At 46.5% G+C, this 17,836-nt stretch overlaps 1 protein-coding gene across 1 annotated transcript in view; it reads right to left on the minus strand.

Moving 5' to 3' along the window:
- Positions 1 to 984: 984 nt before the first annotated feature.
- LOC146203950 (uncharacterized) overlaps positions 985 to 17,836 on the minus strand; it is a 46,474-nt gene continuing 29,622 nt past the window's right edge. The window contains exons 2-3 of the mRNA XM_084603725.1: positions 17,648 to 17,796; positions 985 to 1,133 (exon numbers count right to left, since the gene is read on the minus strand). Coding sequence (XP_084459851.1) covers positions 1,014 to 1,133; positions 17,648 to 17,796 — 269 coding nt within the window. The 3' untranslated portion in view covers positions 985 to 1,013. The remainder of the gene's footprint in view (positions 1,134 to 17,647; positions 17,797 to 17,836) is intronic.

Consider the following 17,836-nt stretch of genomic DNA (forward strand, 5'->3'; position numbering starts at 1 on the left):
TAACGGTGGTCTCCCGTAGTGAGAGCAAAGCACATGTAATAGCGAAGCCAAGGCATAAATTTCTCTGCCTGCGATTGAGATTCGTGATGAAAGCGTCGCCCCAACGTACAAACGCGCAGAAGGCCAAGAGGCTACAAGATTAACAAAAAAGATAAAATGGCTAACTACGCCTCATGGTAACTCTTCGAGGTATCTCTGGCTCGCCTATCGCTGATTGCGCGACGCCAGATGCATATCATAGAAAGTCTTAGTGCTTGCAGTGGTGCCCTTGATGTTGTCCCTGGCTCTCAGCGCGGCGTTTGAATGTCGTTGCTGCCGTTTGGCTGCGGCTTCCCTTGCCGTTCGGTATGCATCTTCGGCACGTTTAAGATGCATTGCCTCGGCCTCCCTTGCCCTGAATTCCGGGCTCACGGTCCGCCGTTGCCGTTTCGCCTGAACCTCTCGTTCCCGCAGTTCCTAGAAACATGCGCAAATAATCGCAATCTTCGAGACAGATCTCGACGCATCTTGCGCGACAACGAAACTGATAAATGTGCGTCTCACGACATCGATCATTAACAAAGAATACAGAACTGATACGCGATCGAGAAACAGTGATAAGGCCGCATGCTGGCGGCTGCAGAAAAACAAATACTGTTTGGTAGATTTCGCGGCATTACTCCCCTTTAAAAAAAGGCATCGTCTCGATGCCCCAAAATAAACAAAGCAACTTATATATAAATATTGCAAAGTTTAAAAATCGCGGAATTTTTAACGCGCGTAATGACACTTCAGACGAACAACATGTACCATTTCTGGACGCGCGCGTTGCCATTGGTGATGCTGTAGTACCGTCGGGAATTACTTGTGTATGGCACAAAGTATGGACGCAGTAGATTTTCACTTAGTCCACGGCGGCGAATTGGAGTCCAAACCCACACATGGTCTCCTGGATTCTACTCAGCGTGGCGTTGCCATAAGTTGTATCACCGGGTGTCGGTGGGCTGTTGGTCTTTAATACGCAGTCATGCGAGTCATCGGGCTTCCTCTGCCCGCTGCAGGTCAAAGTTGTTCTCGTTGGTTAAGTCAGGCAGCATTGCGTCGATCGTCGTCGTGGCTCCCTGCCGTACGTGGACGTGGAGTTGCGTGGAATCCTGGAACGGCCAGAATTTTAAAAAATGAAAATGCCGGGAAGGACGGGTGGAGAGGCATAGCGTTATAGTGAAAACAAAGATACCGCCTTTTTTGGAGATAACCGTGGATCGGGAACAGAAAGTTTCCTTCCTGAGGACGAAAGGGGAAGAGGGAGTGGAAGCAGCAGGGAGGAAGCCCTGCCGGCAGGTGCTCGCACACTCTTACGCGCTCGATTCCACAATGGAGCGCAAGGTGCGCCGACGGCGGCGCGTTTCTTCCTGCTCCGTTCGTGCCGGAAGGCCCCACTCGTGCTGACAGGCTCGACCCTGGGCACGCTGAATGGCCCCACGGGTTTTGATGGGGGAAGGGACTCGTATTGCCATGCGACAAAACCAGGCTAGAATGACTTCATCGGGTGCGGGCGGGAGAGCGCGCAGACATGCACTCTCGAGAAAAATGTAATCACTCGAACGAAAGAAAAGCGGAAAAATAAAAGAGTTGCACAACGAGCAGCAGCTGAGAAGAGTAAAGCCCAAAGGGACTTTAGAGAAGAGCAAAGCGTAGGCGAGAGGGGGAAAGGAGACGAAGAAAGCATGCCGCAGGTCCGCACCCGTATATAGAGAAAAGAAAATATGGAAAGAATTCCGGTGGGAGGGAGCGGGCGTAGAGACAAACTCTTCGATGGAATGGTTTTCTGCTGCATGCGACTCGTACGTTTGTGCGTGGCAGGCGACTGGGGCTGCTAGGCTTCCAGGTTCTGTAGGTTCTGGAGGGGTGTGTGAAATGTACACCAGCAGCCCTTTCAGTTGGTGCAATGCATGTAACGGTGCGTGGAAACAGCGCAGTAACTATAGAGCTCAGCCCGTAATCGATACTGCAGTAGAGACCTTAAACGCTAACCAGACGCTCATTCGCCACTAGGCTTAAATAGAAGCCAGTCGGCATTTCGCCCTCGGTACGGGCAAATGTTTCAGATAGTAAACCTTTTAAGCGTCAGATATAAATGGGTTACATTTGGCGCTTTTCATGTACTGGCCCAGTAGACGACGCAAGTCAAGAGTACAAAAAATTCCTTTATCTGAATAGTTTTCGCAGTGACGTAAACTTTTATTTGCCACTTAGTTTTGCCGTGGCTTCGGCTGGTTGGCGAGATGTCTTGCGAATGCGTTTTGACGACACGCCTTTGTTTCGCACGGGCACACTTCTTGTTCCTCAATGTTATGTCTCGTCTGCAACAGGGCAAACATCCTCGCCGATGCTCACCAAACACCACTTCTTCCTGCTCATTTAGGCCTTTTTCTCGGCACCACTTATACGTATTTCATTTAGGAAAAGGTAGTAAACTATTTTAATTAATATTTAACGGTAGAGAAACATTAAAAGAAGGGGCAGAGTTTTTACAATTCCAATAAGCTCGCGTTAGACCAGGTCATACATTCTCACCGCTATTGGCATATTTTGCGCATGCTTTCACACAGCTATTTTTTAACTATTCTATTCGTTACTTTCTCTTATTGTCGATATGTGAGCGTGGTATTTGATATCGTGCCAGTCTGCAGCTATCAGACGCGGAGATGCAGAATAATAGATAGAAAAAGAAAAAAAAGTCGGCCGCTTTATCTTTTTTTTTTTTTTTTTTTTTTTTTTTCAGTCATCCATTCAGGGGCACAGCAAAGTATATCTGCGAAGAGTAGGGAAAAACACTTTTCAATATGCTCCTCGTCTCGATTTTTTTTATAGCTTTTGCAAATAAAAACTAAATGGCGCGCATTTCAACGGCAAATGGTTTTGTTTTCCCTTTTCACGGGCCACCAATCACGTATACACATGCTGACATCACCTGCGTTCAATATGGTTGACGCCATCAAGCATGCCTTCTTGTAGAAAAAGGAGAAGAAAAAGTCGCTCCAAGAGGCAGACGTCCTCAGAAATTCTAACTAAATCTGTCATAGTGGCGGCGCGGCGCCCTTTTTAGAGGAAACCATGTTTAAGCGGTGGCGAGGAAGCTTGGGAAAGAGTTTAGTCCAGGATACAACATCAAGGGCACCACTGCAAGCACTAAAAATTTCTATGATATGCATCTGGCGTCGCGTAATCAGCGAGATGTGAGCCAGAGATACCTCGAAGAGTTACCATGAGGCGTAGTTAGCCATTTTATCTCTTTTGGCAATCTTGTAGCCTCTTGGCCTTCGGCGCCTTTGTAGGTTAGGACGACGCTTTCATCTCTAATCTCAATCGCAGGCAGAGAAATTTATGCCTTGGCTTCGCCGTTACATGTGCTTTGTTCTCTCTTAGGGAGGCCTCCATTAGGAGATGTACGATCAGCGCGCAGGAGGTGACAGTTATGAAACTCAGTAATGGGACCAATTTTTCCCCTCCTTTAGTCTTATCGCAAGGAACAGTCAACTGTTATCTTCTGCAGCGCATACTATATCATTAGACTCATAGTTTTCGAGCGTAAACCAAATGACGAAAGTGTGAATAATGCTCGGACCACTGAGCCAAGGCGTGAGTGGAATTTTGGTGATGCTCCACAACTTTGCAGATAAAGTTTTCCCACGGTTCAGTAAAATTTATCCCATTAATGATTGTTGGAGTCTGTCGAATATAAGTGTACAAAAAGCACCCCCCCCCCCCCCCCCCCTCATCCGATCCACTTCCTGTATTCCTATGCATATGACAGTTTTTTTTTTTTTAATACCTGGTCGCCCTTTCCATGGAGGTTATAAACAATTACCTCATTGGCTCCTTCAAAGGTATACTCACAGCCGTAGCAGTGCGTTTTTTGACCCCATCGGGTCTTCGTGCCCTTCGAATGGAACCGGCGGTGCTCAGCAAGCGCTCAGTGAGAGGCTGTACAGGCCTATGCACCTGCATGTAGTTATGATGACCAGGCAGTTGAAAGCTTCGACGAAGATGTAGAATCGGGGCTGCGAAACGTAAAGACGCAGTATGCTGTACTAATGGGCGACTTCAATGCCAAGGTAGGGAAAAAGCAGGCAGGAGCCCAGGCAGTAGGTGACTATGGCTTTGGTTCTAGGAATAGCAGGGGAGAGTTACTAGTATGCAGAGCGCAATAACTTATGAATCATGAATACCTTCTTCAGCAAACGGAAGAACCGGAAATAGACATGGAAAAGTCACAACGGGGAGACTAAAAATGAAGTTGACTTCATAATGTGTTCAATCCCCGCCGTTATGCAAGATGTAGAGGTAATCGGGAAAGTGCGATGCAGTGACCACAAGATGGTGAGGTCCCGAATTAGCCTAAATATGAAGGAGGAACGCAACAGATTAGTAAGAAAGAAACCCATGAATGAATTAGCGATGAGAGGGAGGACAGAAGAGTTCAAGATTTCGCTACAGAATAGATCTTCAGCTCTAAATGAGGATGGCTACATTTCCCTAGAAGCAATGAACAATAATTTCAGTGACATCATTACTGAATGTGCGGTAGAAGTAGGCGGTAGGATAGGTAGAGAGAATACTGGTAAGCTGTCTAAGGAGACGAAAGATTTGATTAAGAAAAGCCAGAGTATGAAAGCTTCCAATCCAACAGACCAGATTGAATTGGCCTAGATATAAAAGCTAATCAATAAGCGCAAGGTGGCCGATATAAGGAAGTATAACATGGACAAAATTGAGCATGCCGTAAAGAACGGGGGAAGCCTTAAAGCGGTAAAGAAATTGGGCATAGGCAAAAACTAGATGTATGCGATAGGGGATAGCAGCTTACCGGTATCGCTAAAGAGGAAAGTATATAGCAGTTGCATCTTACCTGTAAACACCTAAGGGGCTGAAACGTGGAGGCTAACCAAGAGAGTTCAACTTAAGTTGAGGACAACCCTAAGGGCTATGGAACGAAAAATGGTAGTTATAACATTAAGAGATAGGAAGCGTGCAGAGCTGGTCAGAGAAATTACTCACGTTAGCGACATTCTAGTGGAAATTAAGAAGAAATGGGCATGGGCAGGACATGTAGTGCGAATAGAAAATAACCGATGGCTGCTTAGGGTAACAAACTGGATTTCAAGGAAAGGAAAGCGTAGCAGGGGGCGGCAGAAAGTTAGGTGGGTGGATGAGGTTAAGACGTTCGCAGGGGTTAACTGGATGCAGCTAGCACAGAACCGGGCTAATTGGAGAAATATGGGAGAGGCCTTCGCCCTGCAGTGGGTATAGTCAGGCTTATGATGATGATGATGTACGCAGATATATTATTTATGAGTGCAATTAACAAATTTCCAGGAATAAACGTTTTTGATTATCTTAATTAGGCGGTGAGTTCCAATGGCAGTTTGATGCCATAGTCCAGACAATGTCACATCCGTTTTTGAGACGAATAAAAAACATTTTCTAGGGCTCCGCAGCATGATGAAATCCGACGGTTTTTTGTTTTTTGTTTCGCACGTATCCAAAAATGAACGCGCAAGGAGCGCCAAAAGTATGGCCCAAGCGCAACGTTCGCAGTTGACGTGTTGTAATGAATGCAGAACCCAATTCGAAACGCCTGTGCTGATTTCCCATCTAGGGAACCTGGGCGTTTGAGCTCAGACAGCATCCGGCATTAGTGTGTGCTTCTTCGCCCGAAGAAGCAAACAATAATGCCACGACGACATCGGTTCTTAAAGCCCAGATAGGCTGATCCGCTGTTTTATTTTGTATTCTCCTCTTCTGTTATGCCTTCCCGGCGAACTCGATTCCAGCCTTCATCATGCATTCATTTACTCAATTAGGTTGAGCTTCCAGTCTCCTATAATCCCTGCGAATGTGGTTAATGGTGTTCGGAAAACAAAGGTTTGTCCGCGTGGCAAGGGGTGCTTGCTCGGCAGTGGCTGCATGCTATGAGGCTGTTGTTCTTGCGGTTGTTGTAACCATGTGTTTGCCTCTTTTTCTAAATAATGCTGACTTTTGGATTTGAGGTGCCCTTGTTTTAGGTTCGCGTGTGACAAGCCCATTGTAGTGCCAGTGTTTCGAATTATATTCAATGTGCGGAAGTGCCGCCGAAGATTAAACGGTCACGTCGCACCGTGTAAATTGTGGGAATGGGCAGGCCAGCACCACTCTGAAACTTCAACGCCTAGAAGGTAGATATTGTAAGCCCCTATTTCAGGGCGGAAAAGAACGCGGAACCGACTTTAAGACTGTATGCTACCCAGGATCGTGCCCGCTGTGTGCCGAATCGTATCAAGTTCATATCAATATTTAATTGATTCAAGAATATACTGGATCAGTACATGCTTACAAAAGGAAAATCGTCACCTAGTGGAACCGATCATTTTGGCATCGGTGTTCTAGCTTACGTTTTGTCACGCTGGAAGCTCAGTGTGAGGTAAATTTCCAATGGGTGGGGATACAGCGCGGCTTAAGTTTCGGGGCCACTTTAAAGACACAGCTGTCACCGTATAATGTGCGGCTTAACCAAGAACTGTCATCAAATGACTAAGAAAGTGCTCGGTTTTTTAAAGTTTTGCTAAATAAATGTGATAAATAACCGGAGTTTCTGAGTATAATTCTTCGGACAGACGAGGTCCACTATTGCAAGGACATGAATCTCATTTCGCACAATGGCCATTATTGGTGCGACAATAACCACCATTTGCTACGTCAGCACAAGAAGCATGCAAGGTGGACGGCAAATGCTTGGTGTGGCATAAGTAACAGGCGTATTGTCAGTCCCTACTTCATTGAAGGAAGCCTTAGTTGCAAAAAGAACACACGCAGACTGCGGTCTAAAAGGAGTATCAATAAATTTCACTCTGAGTTACCAGTCTTAGTTGGACAAAGAAAGCAGATAATGAATTGAGCATGACGAAGCCCCGTAGAGACTTTCGCCATTCCTGGCAAGCACATTTCCCTGCCAGTGGATGGGGGAGAGGGGGGGGGGGAGAGGTTACTGTCCTCCAAGGTAGCCCGATTTTTCACTGCTAGTTACCGTTTGGGGATATGCTAAGTACGAAGTTTTCAAGATATCGGTAAACCAACCTCGAAAACCTGATGTCGCACGTCAATGCATTAGCTGAGGAGATTCCCGGAGAGATGCTCATTTCTGCATTGAAGTTCTTTAGAGACTGCGTTCTTCTGTGTATCATAATGGACGGCAATAAGTTCAAACACATCATGTGCAACTCATTTCCTGCCATCCCAAGGATTATTGCTTTCGTGGGCATGCAAGTGGAGCTGCAACGAGCTGAGTCATTAAAGTTAACCAGTTCGGTTTAATCCTCGTTTTTATGCAGGCAACTAGAAAGTGCAGGCTTAACATCGGCCGTCGAGGACCACTAATCCGTATAACAGGAGACGTGTGTGATCCAGCACACAGAAACCGTGTCCAGCGCACTTGTGCAAAGCAGTCCGGGCGAAATGCCAATGTTTTCAGCAATCTTTTCAACTTACGAATATTTTTTTCCTTTTTTTTTTCATCTGACAAGCCAATAAATACTGCGTAGAAGAAATAGACGCTCGACAAAATAATGCAATGCATGTCAATATACTGGCACAATTTAGCGATTAAGAGCCATCTAAACGCTACAAGTGTAGCGATACAAGTGTAGCGGTATTTCATTCACAATGCTAGCGATCAATTAAAAAGATTTAAGCGTTCTTTCCAAAGGTAACCCGACAGGCAGAGTTCCAGGACAGAGCTTATCAGTGTTTCCACAGCGACGTTGGTATAGCTGACGAATATCATTTTCCTTACATCACACGACGAAGCAGACGATATCGCCGGCTGTGGCCAAAGCAAAGCGCCGAGGCTCCGTACCTAGGAAGATTAGTACATACGTTTCAGATTTCATCCGGCTGCATGGCTCAAGAAAAACGAGTTTTTCTTCGTTTGAAAAACTGAATTGGCATCGTCTCGTTCACGTCTTAAAGCTACCCACTGGAACTAATCGCCAAACTCTGATAATTAAAAAGTTAATTAGTGAACTTTTGTTACTCCCACTCGTAATTACAGGGGTTTTGCCGCAAGTTCTGTCTGGTAGAACACAAACTGTGTTCCAGCAAATATTGTTTCTGTTTTGAGTCTACCGCATTTTAAAATCACTTAAAATCTTCGCCGTATATTTAACCCAGCCTCTAACGATTACTATTTACCCATGGTATGCAGAAATACATAAATATATACAAGTATATACATATTACACATATTGTGAGCCTTCTACGGATCTTCTTTCATTTGTACATACCGTGATCTTCTTCCTCTTGTACATACCATCATCATCGACCCGCAGCGCCGGCTCCGGCGCTCGCTTGGGTTTTGTCCATCGGAATAAACGCCGGACACGGCATCCGTTGCCTTGCCGTCTCGACCTTGCCGTCTCGACCTGGCCTTTTTCCACAAATGGTGGAGGTGAGACTTGATCCCCTTGCCGTTTTGTGCCCTGCCTCTCGCTGGAGCTACGTTTCGGTCGCTGTTTACCGCCTACCACCATCGTTATGTCTACGAAGAGTACCCACGAATCGGCAGGACCCTCTACCTCGGGTGCACTAGCCCTTCCGACTGTGCCCATACGACAACGCGACCCGCCGCTGTTCGCTAGTCGTGGCGATGAAGACGTCGATAACTGGCTGGACACCTATGAACGCTACAGTAACTACAACCGGTGGGACGATGCTCTAAAATTTCTGAATGTTTCTTTCTACCTCATTGAGGTCGCCAGAACCTGGTTTATTAACCGCGAACCCCACACCACTAACTGGACCACATTCAAGCAGCAGTTTTGCCAATATTTCCGGACCCAGCAGTTCAGACTGAGGTCGCGAAGAACAAGCTCGCCTCGCCTCCAAGGTCCCGATGAGTCGTACGCGTCATACATAGAGGCCATACTTGCACTTTGCCGGCGTATTAGTCTCTCCATGCCGGAACCTGAACGCGTACACCACATCTTGAAAGGAAATAATTATGTGGCTTATAACGACCAGATTGCCCAGAATCCTTCTACTGTTGACGCCATTATTGCGACCTGCCAACGCATCGACCAGCTGCAGTCCTCCCGATTGCAGTCCGGCATTGCTACTGGCCCGACCTCTGCTGACCTGGATCTGCGGGCACTGATTCGAGCCATCATCCGGGAGGAGCTCCATGCCCTCAAGCCTGTCTGTCGACATGGGTGCGATCATTCTTCCGTACCTTCTAATGACTCCGGTCTCCGCAACATCATTAAAGATGAGCTGGCAACCATCACACGACCATATGGCGTCCGACCCTCCTGCACCCCGCCCAGCATCGACTTACGCGCACGTCACAGCATCACCCTCTCCTTTTGTTCCGCCGCCCCAACTGGCATCGCCCTACAACCACATGAACGCCGTGACGACGGTTCAGCCTACGCCACACTATTACGCACCTTGGCGCCCCTCTCGCCCAGTGTGCTACTACTGTGGAATACGAGGACATATACCCTGCTTCTGTCGTCGACGCATTCAGAACGAGCGGCGTGGTTACGACGTCTTCGAAACTGACGTACCCTCATATTATCAGCGACGACCTATTCCCAGGACACCTAGTCGATCCTCTCCACCGCCGGTATCCTCGTCTGAACCAAGTGGTGCCAATGTATCCCGACGCCGGTCCCTTTCCCCATACCGCCGCTCTGTTTCTCCACTTCGACCAGCAACAACTGTTCTTGTCCGTCATTGGGAAAACTAAGCGATGCAGTTTCCGGAGGTGAAACTGCACTATGCGAACTTACCAAAAGTCCTCCTCATCGCCCGTACAATATGATTTCCGTTTTAACTGAAGGATTACCGGTCGAAGCTTTGATTGACACAGGGGCTGCAATTTCTGTTATTCGTGCTGATTTGTGCCACCGTTTGCGGAAAGTAACGACACCATATGATGGACCTCAACTTCGTGGAGCAAATGACGTCCCTCTACATCCTTCAGCAAAGTGTACAGTTCGAATTCCTATAGACGGCGTCCGCCACCATGTGCAGTTTGCTGTGCTTTCACCGTGTGCACATCAGATGATTTTTGAATGGGATTTTTTGTCGACCACTTCAGCGTTAATTTCTTGTGGCGACCGTGTCATTCATATGACAGACAGTAATTTTTAATCTGACATTTCTGAAGGACGTCATTCCTCATTGCCGCAGTTGATACTGCATTGCCTCTACAGTGCGAAAAGCTTGTTACCGTTGTTTCGGAACACATCACTGACGGGGATGTACTCATCGAACCATCTCATCGTCATCTTGCACGTGGAATTGCCTTCCCATCAAGTCTTGTACGATTCCGCAGTGGCTCAGCGATAGTAGCTGCCACGAACACATCCCGTGAATCCCTCGTGCTGAATAAAGGAACTTCCCTGCCATGCATAGTGGATGCTCATCCTATGTCCATGATGGTGCTCACCGCCCCGCTACCTCAGCAACGTGATTCATCGCACGTCTCTCTTCTCATGCTGTCGAAGACAATCAATCCGGACCTCATGCCGCACCGACGCAAAAAATTGCTGGAATTGCTTCAAGCCCATTAAGTCATTTTTGATGCCACTTCCCCACCACTGGGACGGACTAGTGTTGCACACCACCGCATCATTACTGAAGGTAACTCGATCGTACGCCGACGACCTTATCGGGTTTCTCTCTCGGAACGAACAGTAATCGAAGAAAATGTGGATGACATGCTCCGTCGCGATATTATTCGTCCATCAACAAGCCCATGGTCCTCCCCAGTAGTATTAGTTAAAAAAAAGGACGGATCGGTACGATTTTGTGTTGAATATCGCGCACTTAACAAAATTACCCGTAAAGATGTCTATCCGATACCGCGAATAGATGACGCCCTTGACTCTCTCCAAGGCGCCGAATATTTCTCGACCTTGGACCTCCGCTCAGGTTATTGGCAAATACCTATGCATGAGGGCGACAAAAAGAAAAAACCGCTTTCGCAACTCCCGATGGACTTTACGAGTTTAATGTTATGGCCTTAGGCCTGTGTAACGCACCAGCGATATTTGAAAGAATGATTGATAGGGTACTTCGTGGCCTAAAATGGAGAGTAATATGCGTTGTGGGGCTAGTTGGTTCATACTCAGATAGGTTTTATGCGCACAAAAAGACGACACAAAAAGACAAGGGAGACAGGACGGAGCGCTCCGTCCTGTCTCCCTTGTCTTTTTGTGTCGTCTTTTTGTGCGCATAAAACCTATCTGAATAAAATGGAGAACATGTTTATGTTACTTGGACGACATTATTATATTTTCGGCAACTTTTAACGACCATCTCACGCGCCTGAATGAAGTCCTGACGTGTCTTTCTTCAGCGGGCCTTCAGCTCAACACCGAGAAGTGCCACTTTGCACAGAAGGAAAATAAAATATTGGGACATCTGTTTAGCCATGATGGCATTCGTCCAGACCCTGATAAAATCAGCGCGATCTTGAACTTTCCTCGCCCGCAACGGACTGCAGATTTGCGCAGTTTCCTCGGCCTGGCGTCATATTTCCGGCGTTTCATAAGGCATTTCGCAACTATTGCGGCGCCACTTCATGAACTACTTAAAGTGCGCAGCTCTTTCGTGTGGACTGAACAGTGCAACACTGCATTTACCGACCTAAAGCACGCCCTGATATCAGATCCGGTTCTTGGCCACTTCAGCGACAGCGCTCCTACCATCCTGCACACTGATGCCAGTGGTGACGGTCTTGGCGCTGCCCTTCTGCAGCGCGATGCAACTTCGCGTGAGAAAGTCATTGCCTTCGCCAGTCGGACCTTGACTCCAGCTGAGAAAAACTACTCCACTACCGAGCAGGAATGTCTTGCCGTCGTTAGGGCTGTTCAAAAGCTTCGCCCCTACCTCTATGGTCGGCACTTCAAGGTTGTGACCGATCACCATGCTCTTTGCTGGTTGTCTTCACTGAAAAATTTGACAGGCCGACTCGGTGGCTGGATTCTACGCCTGCAAGAATACAATTTCGACGTCGTTTATAAATCGGGTCGCCAACACCAAGACGCCGACGCTCTTTCACGCTACCCACTTACGGAATCAGCCTGCCGTTTTTCTTCACAACGCATTTCTACCTCTGACCACAGCCGACCATCTCTTCCCCCGACGCATATCACAACAGTTTCTTTTGAGGATTCTGAACACAAACACGCACTCCGCTCGCAGCAATTAGCTGATGCCTACTGCCGGTCCATCATCAACCGCCTTATCGGCGCTTCGAAACCGCCCAATGCTAGGCTTCGCCGACAGCTTCGCAATTTCAAGCTCGAAGATGGCATACTACGCCGCTACGCCTGATGGAACTCGTTGGCTCCCAGTCGTGCCGCATGCGCTTCGCCCACGTATACTGGCGGCTTTCCACGATGACGCTACTGCCGGTCACCTTGGTTTTAACAAAACATATGACCGCGTGAAAAGACGATTCTTTTGGCCTGGCCTATCTTCTACCGCAGCTAAATACGTCACTTCCTGCCACCTGTGGCAACGTCGCAAGCGGCCGACTTCTTCGCCCGCTGGCCTCCTACAGCCTCTTCCATGTCCCGCCACGCCATTCGACATAGTCGGAATCAACTTATATGGTCCCCAACCTTTCTCCGATGGGGGTAACCATTGGATTATAACAGCTGTTGACCACCCTACACTCTATGCTGAGACGGCCCCTGTACCGACTGGTTCCGCCGAAGAAGTAGCTAATTTCTTTTTGCGGTCAATTGTATTGCGTCATGGCGCTCCTCGGATGCTTCTAAGTGACCACGGGACGGCCTTTTTATCGACAGTCGTATCCGAAGTTCTTCGTGCGTCATCCGCCCTGCATAAGACAACCTCAAGCTACCATCCCCAGACTAACGGACTGACTGAGCGATTTCATCGCACCCTATCGGATATGCTATCCATGTACATCACACCGGATCATCGAAATTGGGATACTGTTCTACCATTCGTCACATTAGCCTATAATACTGGTGTACAGCGGACTACCGGTTACTCCCCATTTTTCCTCGTTTTCGGCCGTCCTCCCACTACAATCCTCGACACTTCCTTCTTCTCTACACCCGATTACTCCTCATCATTACCAGCCCAGTTCTTATCCCGTGTGGCCCGATCCCGTCATCTTGCCCGCCTCAACACAAAAGCGTGCCAGCAAGACCGCAAGAGTCGCTACGATTCGAAGCATCGCGTGGTCTCTTTTCGTCCTGGTGAGGAAGTACTGCTCTATACACCACTGCGCACCCCTGGCCTTAGTGATAAATTTCAGAGTCGCTACGTTGGGGCCTACAAGGTCACCACCCAAACGTTGCCAGTAAACTACCAAGTCACACCTGTTGATCCCCCAGCCGACCGACGCCACCGTTGAACTGAAATTGTTCATGTATCTCGCTTGAAGCCGTTTGTGCGCCGCGGTACATCGGTTGATTAGGAGCGGCCAGGCTGACCGCTTCCGACCCCCGGAGATTGTGTGAGCCCTCCACGGATCTTCTTTCATTTGTACACACCATGATCGTCTTTTTCCTCTTGTACATACCATCGTCATCGTCCCGCGGCGCCGGCTCCGGCGCGCGCTTGGGTTTTGTCCATCGGAATAAACGCCGGACACGGACGGCATCCCATGCCTTGCAGTCTCGACCTTGCCGTCTCGACCTGGCCTTCTTCCACAAAATATACATATTGATAACACTCGTGTAGTCATACATGCGTCATGATTGCAGATTGCAACTGGTTTAAAACAAGAAAATCAAACACGTGGTGGCACGACATTATCGACAATTCTACGGAGCCCACGCGTGCTCAAAAGTGCATCACCATTCATCGAATTAGTGATCATACCAAGGCACGTGGCTAAACTGCGGACAATGAGGTGGTCAAAATACGTGCGCATTACAAAATAAAAAAAAAGAAAGAGACAGAGAGAGAGAACGGAGTAATAAGATACCAGCCATTTCGCGGCTGATCTTCTTAAGTTGCAGTAATCAGAAACAGCTTTCCTACGCTTTCGTTAATACCTGACGACACAGCCTTAACTTTCTGAATTAAAAATTCTCTGACTTCAAGGTCGCAATGTGATCTAAACCCAGATTCCAATATAGTGATCTTTAATTGATTGAATGATTGACCCTGAATGCTTACATGCTTGGACAATGGTAGGTTGGGTAGGTTTGTACTGTGCGCCTTATGATTGTTAAAACGCAAACAAAATGTCGCAGTCTGTCCTATATAGTGGAGCTGGTAGGTGGACCATTCAAGCAAGTAAATTACATTGGCAGTGTCACGGGTGATTTTGCCTTTAATTTGGTAGTTGCAAGCCGTGCTATAAACTACTGAGATGTTCTAAAACTACTGAGGGTGGTTCTCGAAGAAGTCAAAATATCACCCAAATTTTAAGCACGTCTGAATACAACTCTGGGCGGTTCCCTAAAGATGCTTTTAGGCGGTAACTTTGCATCAGGATGTCGTGCTGTCTACATAGAACACCTGTTACGTTAAAGAGAGAGGCTGAGTAGGTTAAAAACCAACTTAGCTTACTGTTTAGAGACACGATCGTTTGTTGAATAAAGTAATGACTCGCGGTCAAATGCTTCCGTGCGTTTAACGGCATCGTCAATTAACTTTGCGGGATATTTTTGTTTAATTAGGAGATGTCGGAGGTCTTCGCCTTTCCCGCAGAAGGGGGATGGTTTGTAACATATCATTTAAAACGAACGGCCTTACTGTATGGAATACTAGTATTCAATGTTTTACACGGCTGCTGTTAACGTGAAGATGCATGCTGTTGACAGTAAGTAGCTTTTCTATAAAGTCAAGTAGTTTGTGTTTCAGCGTAAAACGACACTGTTACACCAAGAAACCTATTAGTTGAAGCCGAGTAAGAGTCATCAACAAACCGCCTGAAAAGAACGGTTTTAACGGACGAATATCAAGAAACTCTGTTTCAAGGCAGCCCAAGAAGAAATTGGCATTATTATTACCTATTGTGGTACCCAATGAAGTCTAACCTGAACGTAGTGGAAATCATTAAATACGAAATTTTTAAGCTTAAGTATGAGGCTCCACACAGCACCTAATGTCAAAGTATCAACAGGTCTATGAGGGCAGTATTCATCATAAGCGGCATTTACGGACCGGATACCATCGCTATGCGGTATTTTGTATTCTGTGAATTGACATCCAAGGTAACAAGAAGCGAGCCGGGTGGGATATTACAGCCACTGATATCAGCTAGAAAATGAGTGGTATCCTTCGAAGGGAACTTGGTAAGAATTGTGTGAATGAGGGAGTTGACATAGCGCGAGAGGTTTTCGGTGATCGTTCCAACAGCAGAATGTATAATAGGTCCCTCTAGGTTGTTCTTCTGAACGTTTGGGAATAAGTAAAATCTGCCGGCAATTGGATTGAGAGAAATCATTGAGTTTACTACTAAATATGTAATTTTGCCAGCCTTCAACAGTACATCTAGTGTGTCAATGACCTCTGATGTGTATTGCGACGTTGGATCAGCATCTAGGCGGTTATAAAATGTGTCGTCATCTAGTTGTCCCAGACCTTAACTAAAGTAATCTGACGTATTCATAATAACAATGGCACCCACCTTGTCTGCCGGCTTTACACAATTTCCGTGGATGTCGCTAGTTTTAAATCGAAATCATTACTTCGCTATGTTCAGATTTCTGTCCGCAGGCAGCGTCAGCAAAATCGTGTCCGCAGTAGTTGTGAGCAATTGAGAAGTGATAGAAATTAATGAGTGTTGTGTTGTGTTGGGTTTTTTGGCGCATAAGCAACTAAGGCTATCATGCGCCACGAGCAAGGTGAAAGTTTTGTTTTGCAAGAAATGGGAAAATGAGTGTGGTAAAAACTAATTTGTTTAAAAAATCTCCTTTTAAAAACTTGGGTTGTTTTAGATCCAATGGCGCTTAAGCTGCCAACAGCATGATGTGCTTAGCACAAGGTAGAGAAATTAATGAGTTGTGTCAATCGATAGAGTGTGCCATAATGTTGTGTCCAAAAATAGTGAATCCGAAAAGTTTATTAGGGTATTACTTACAGGCAAAAAATGTAAAAGTTGTCCGCTGCAGTTTTGAGTATTTCAGAACAGGTAGAGAATAATGAGTGGTGTAAAATTGGTGAAGGGTAATCGATAGAGGGACGTAGTGTTCTGTCCGAAAAAAGAATTAGGTCAATAAGTTATTGGGTAATTAATTACAGGCAACAAATGCAAAAGTAAATGCAGAAATGATCTCATTTGCCAATTGCTTGACGCCACATTTTAATGTATGAAATACTGAAATAGTTAATTAAAGCAGTCAGTTGAGGTTACTTCTAGGATGTGACGGCCCGCCAACCGGAAGTAATGCGACAAAAGGGCATAGGAAAGCATTTGCGCGAAGCTTGAAAGTACCGAAGACTAAAATGGGTGAACAAAAAATGAATTATTGTGACGTCAACGATGTGACGTCACGCAACCGAAAGTAGCGCCTAAAAAGGCACAGGAAGCGATTTGCGCGAGATTTGAAACCGCCAAAGACCAAAATGAATACACAAGAAGTGAATTAATATGAAGTAGAAGATGTGACGTCACGCAATCGGAGGTTGAACCGAAAAAGGGCATAGGAAGGCATTGGCGTGTAATTTGAAAGTGCCAAAGACGAAAATGTGTAACCAAAAAGTCAATTTAGTAACTAGAAGCAACCAGAAGCAACCACCAACAGTATCCGTGCTTTCGCATGACTTCAATGCAGACTCTGCAGTGCCCTTTATATTTTTTTGCTGCCGTATTCATGAGACCATAAATTGTGCAGGAAAGGCACTTTATCTTTATATGGTCCTAATATGACCTGCTGCACCACTGTTATATACGTGTCTAAATATTTATTACGTTGTACTGCAGGAGTGCAGAGTTCAGGTGAGGTCAATGAATTATCCTCGTCTTTCGCAAAGGGACAGTCAAGAAAATACTTTCGAAGTTTCAGGCTGCGTGAGAAGCTTCGTAAGTTTTTGCAAGAGCAAACTCCTTATATCTACCGGATGCGAGGCAAATGTTCAGCCGACGCGACTGGAGATTTCATTCAGCCCTGGAGAAGCTAGCACTGGATAGAAAGACAAAACTGGCTGAGGGCGGCGGTCGCGCTTCATTTATGGTATCAGTTTTAGATGTGGCAGCGGAACAGTAAAGCAACAAGCCTATGGGTGGAAATACATTACAAGGTACAATTTTTTTTAGTTTTGCCTTCGTGATCTCTGCAGTCTTTCTTTTCGTATTCGCACAGTAGGACTAACTCACATCTTTGAAATATACAAGACGAAACAAGTTGCTTTTCATAATTTCGCGAATACTTTCCTGTTGACCTTTAATGGTCAGTGACAATACCCGTTAGGTCAAGTGCTGTCTTATTTAGAACCGTTTGCCATCTGTATTTGTTACGGACTGACATTTCAGAGTGTGCTGGCTGCATAACAATTTTAAGGCCTCTTGGCACAGGGTAAGCATCTGCGCACGCTTTTAGAGAAGTGGCATGCAGCTCCGAACGAATGCGTTTTTCAACTACTTTCCTAATATTAAAGAGGTGTCTCAATAATGTCGAGTTCAAATCACCTGGTAGTCAGCCTTCCAGCTGCGTTGATCCAGATTATCCTTTAGCCTTGCTGCGCAGAGGGTACCGTCGCTCTGTGGTGTCGGTGGGTGTAGCAGTCGGTAGCGGGGACGCCTCGTTGACTGAAGGGACCGGTCTTCGTCGGAAGAAACTAGAGTACAGGCAGTGTCCTATATTTATACGCGAGGTCT

The sequence above is a fragment of the Amblyomma maculatum genome, chromosome 1 (assembly GCF_055883805.1).
Source record: "Amblyomma maculatum isolate TAMU_Amacu chromosome 1, ASM5588380v1, whole genome shotgun sequence".
Taxonomy (NCBI): domain Eukaryota; kingdom Metazoa; phylum Arthropoda; class Arachnida; order Ixodida; family Ixodidae; genus Amblyomma; species Amblyomma maculatum.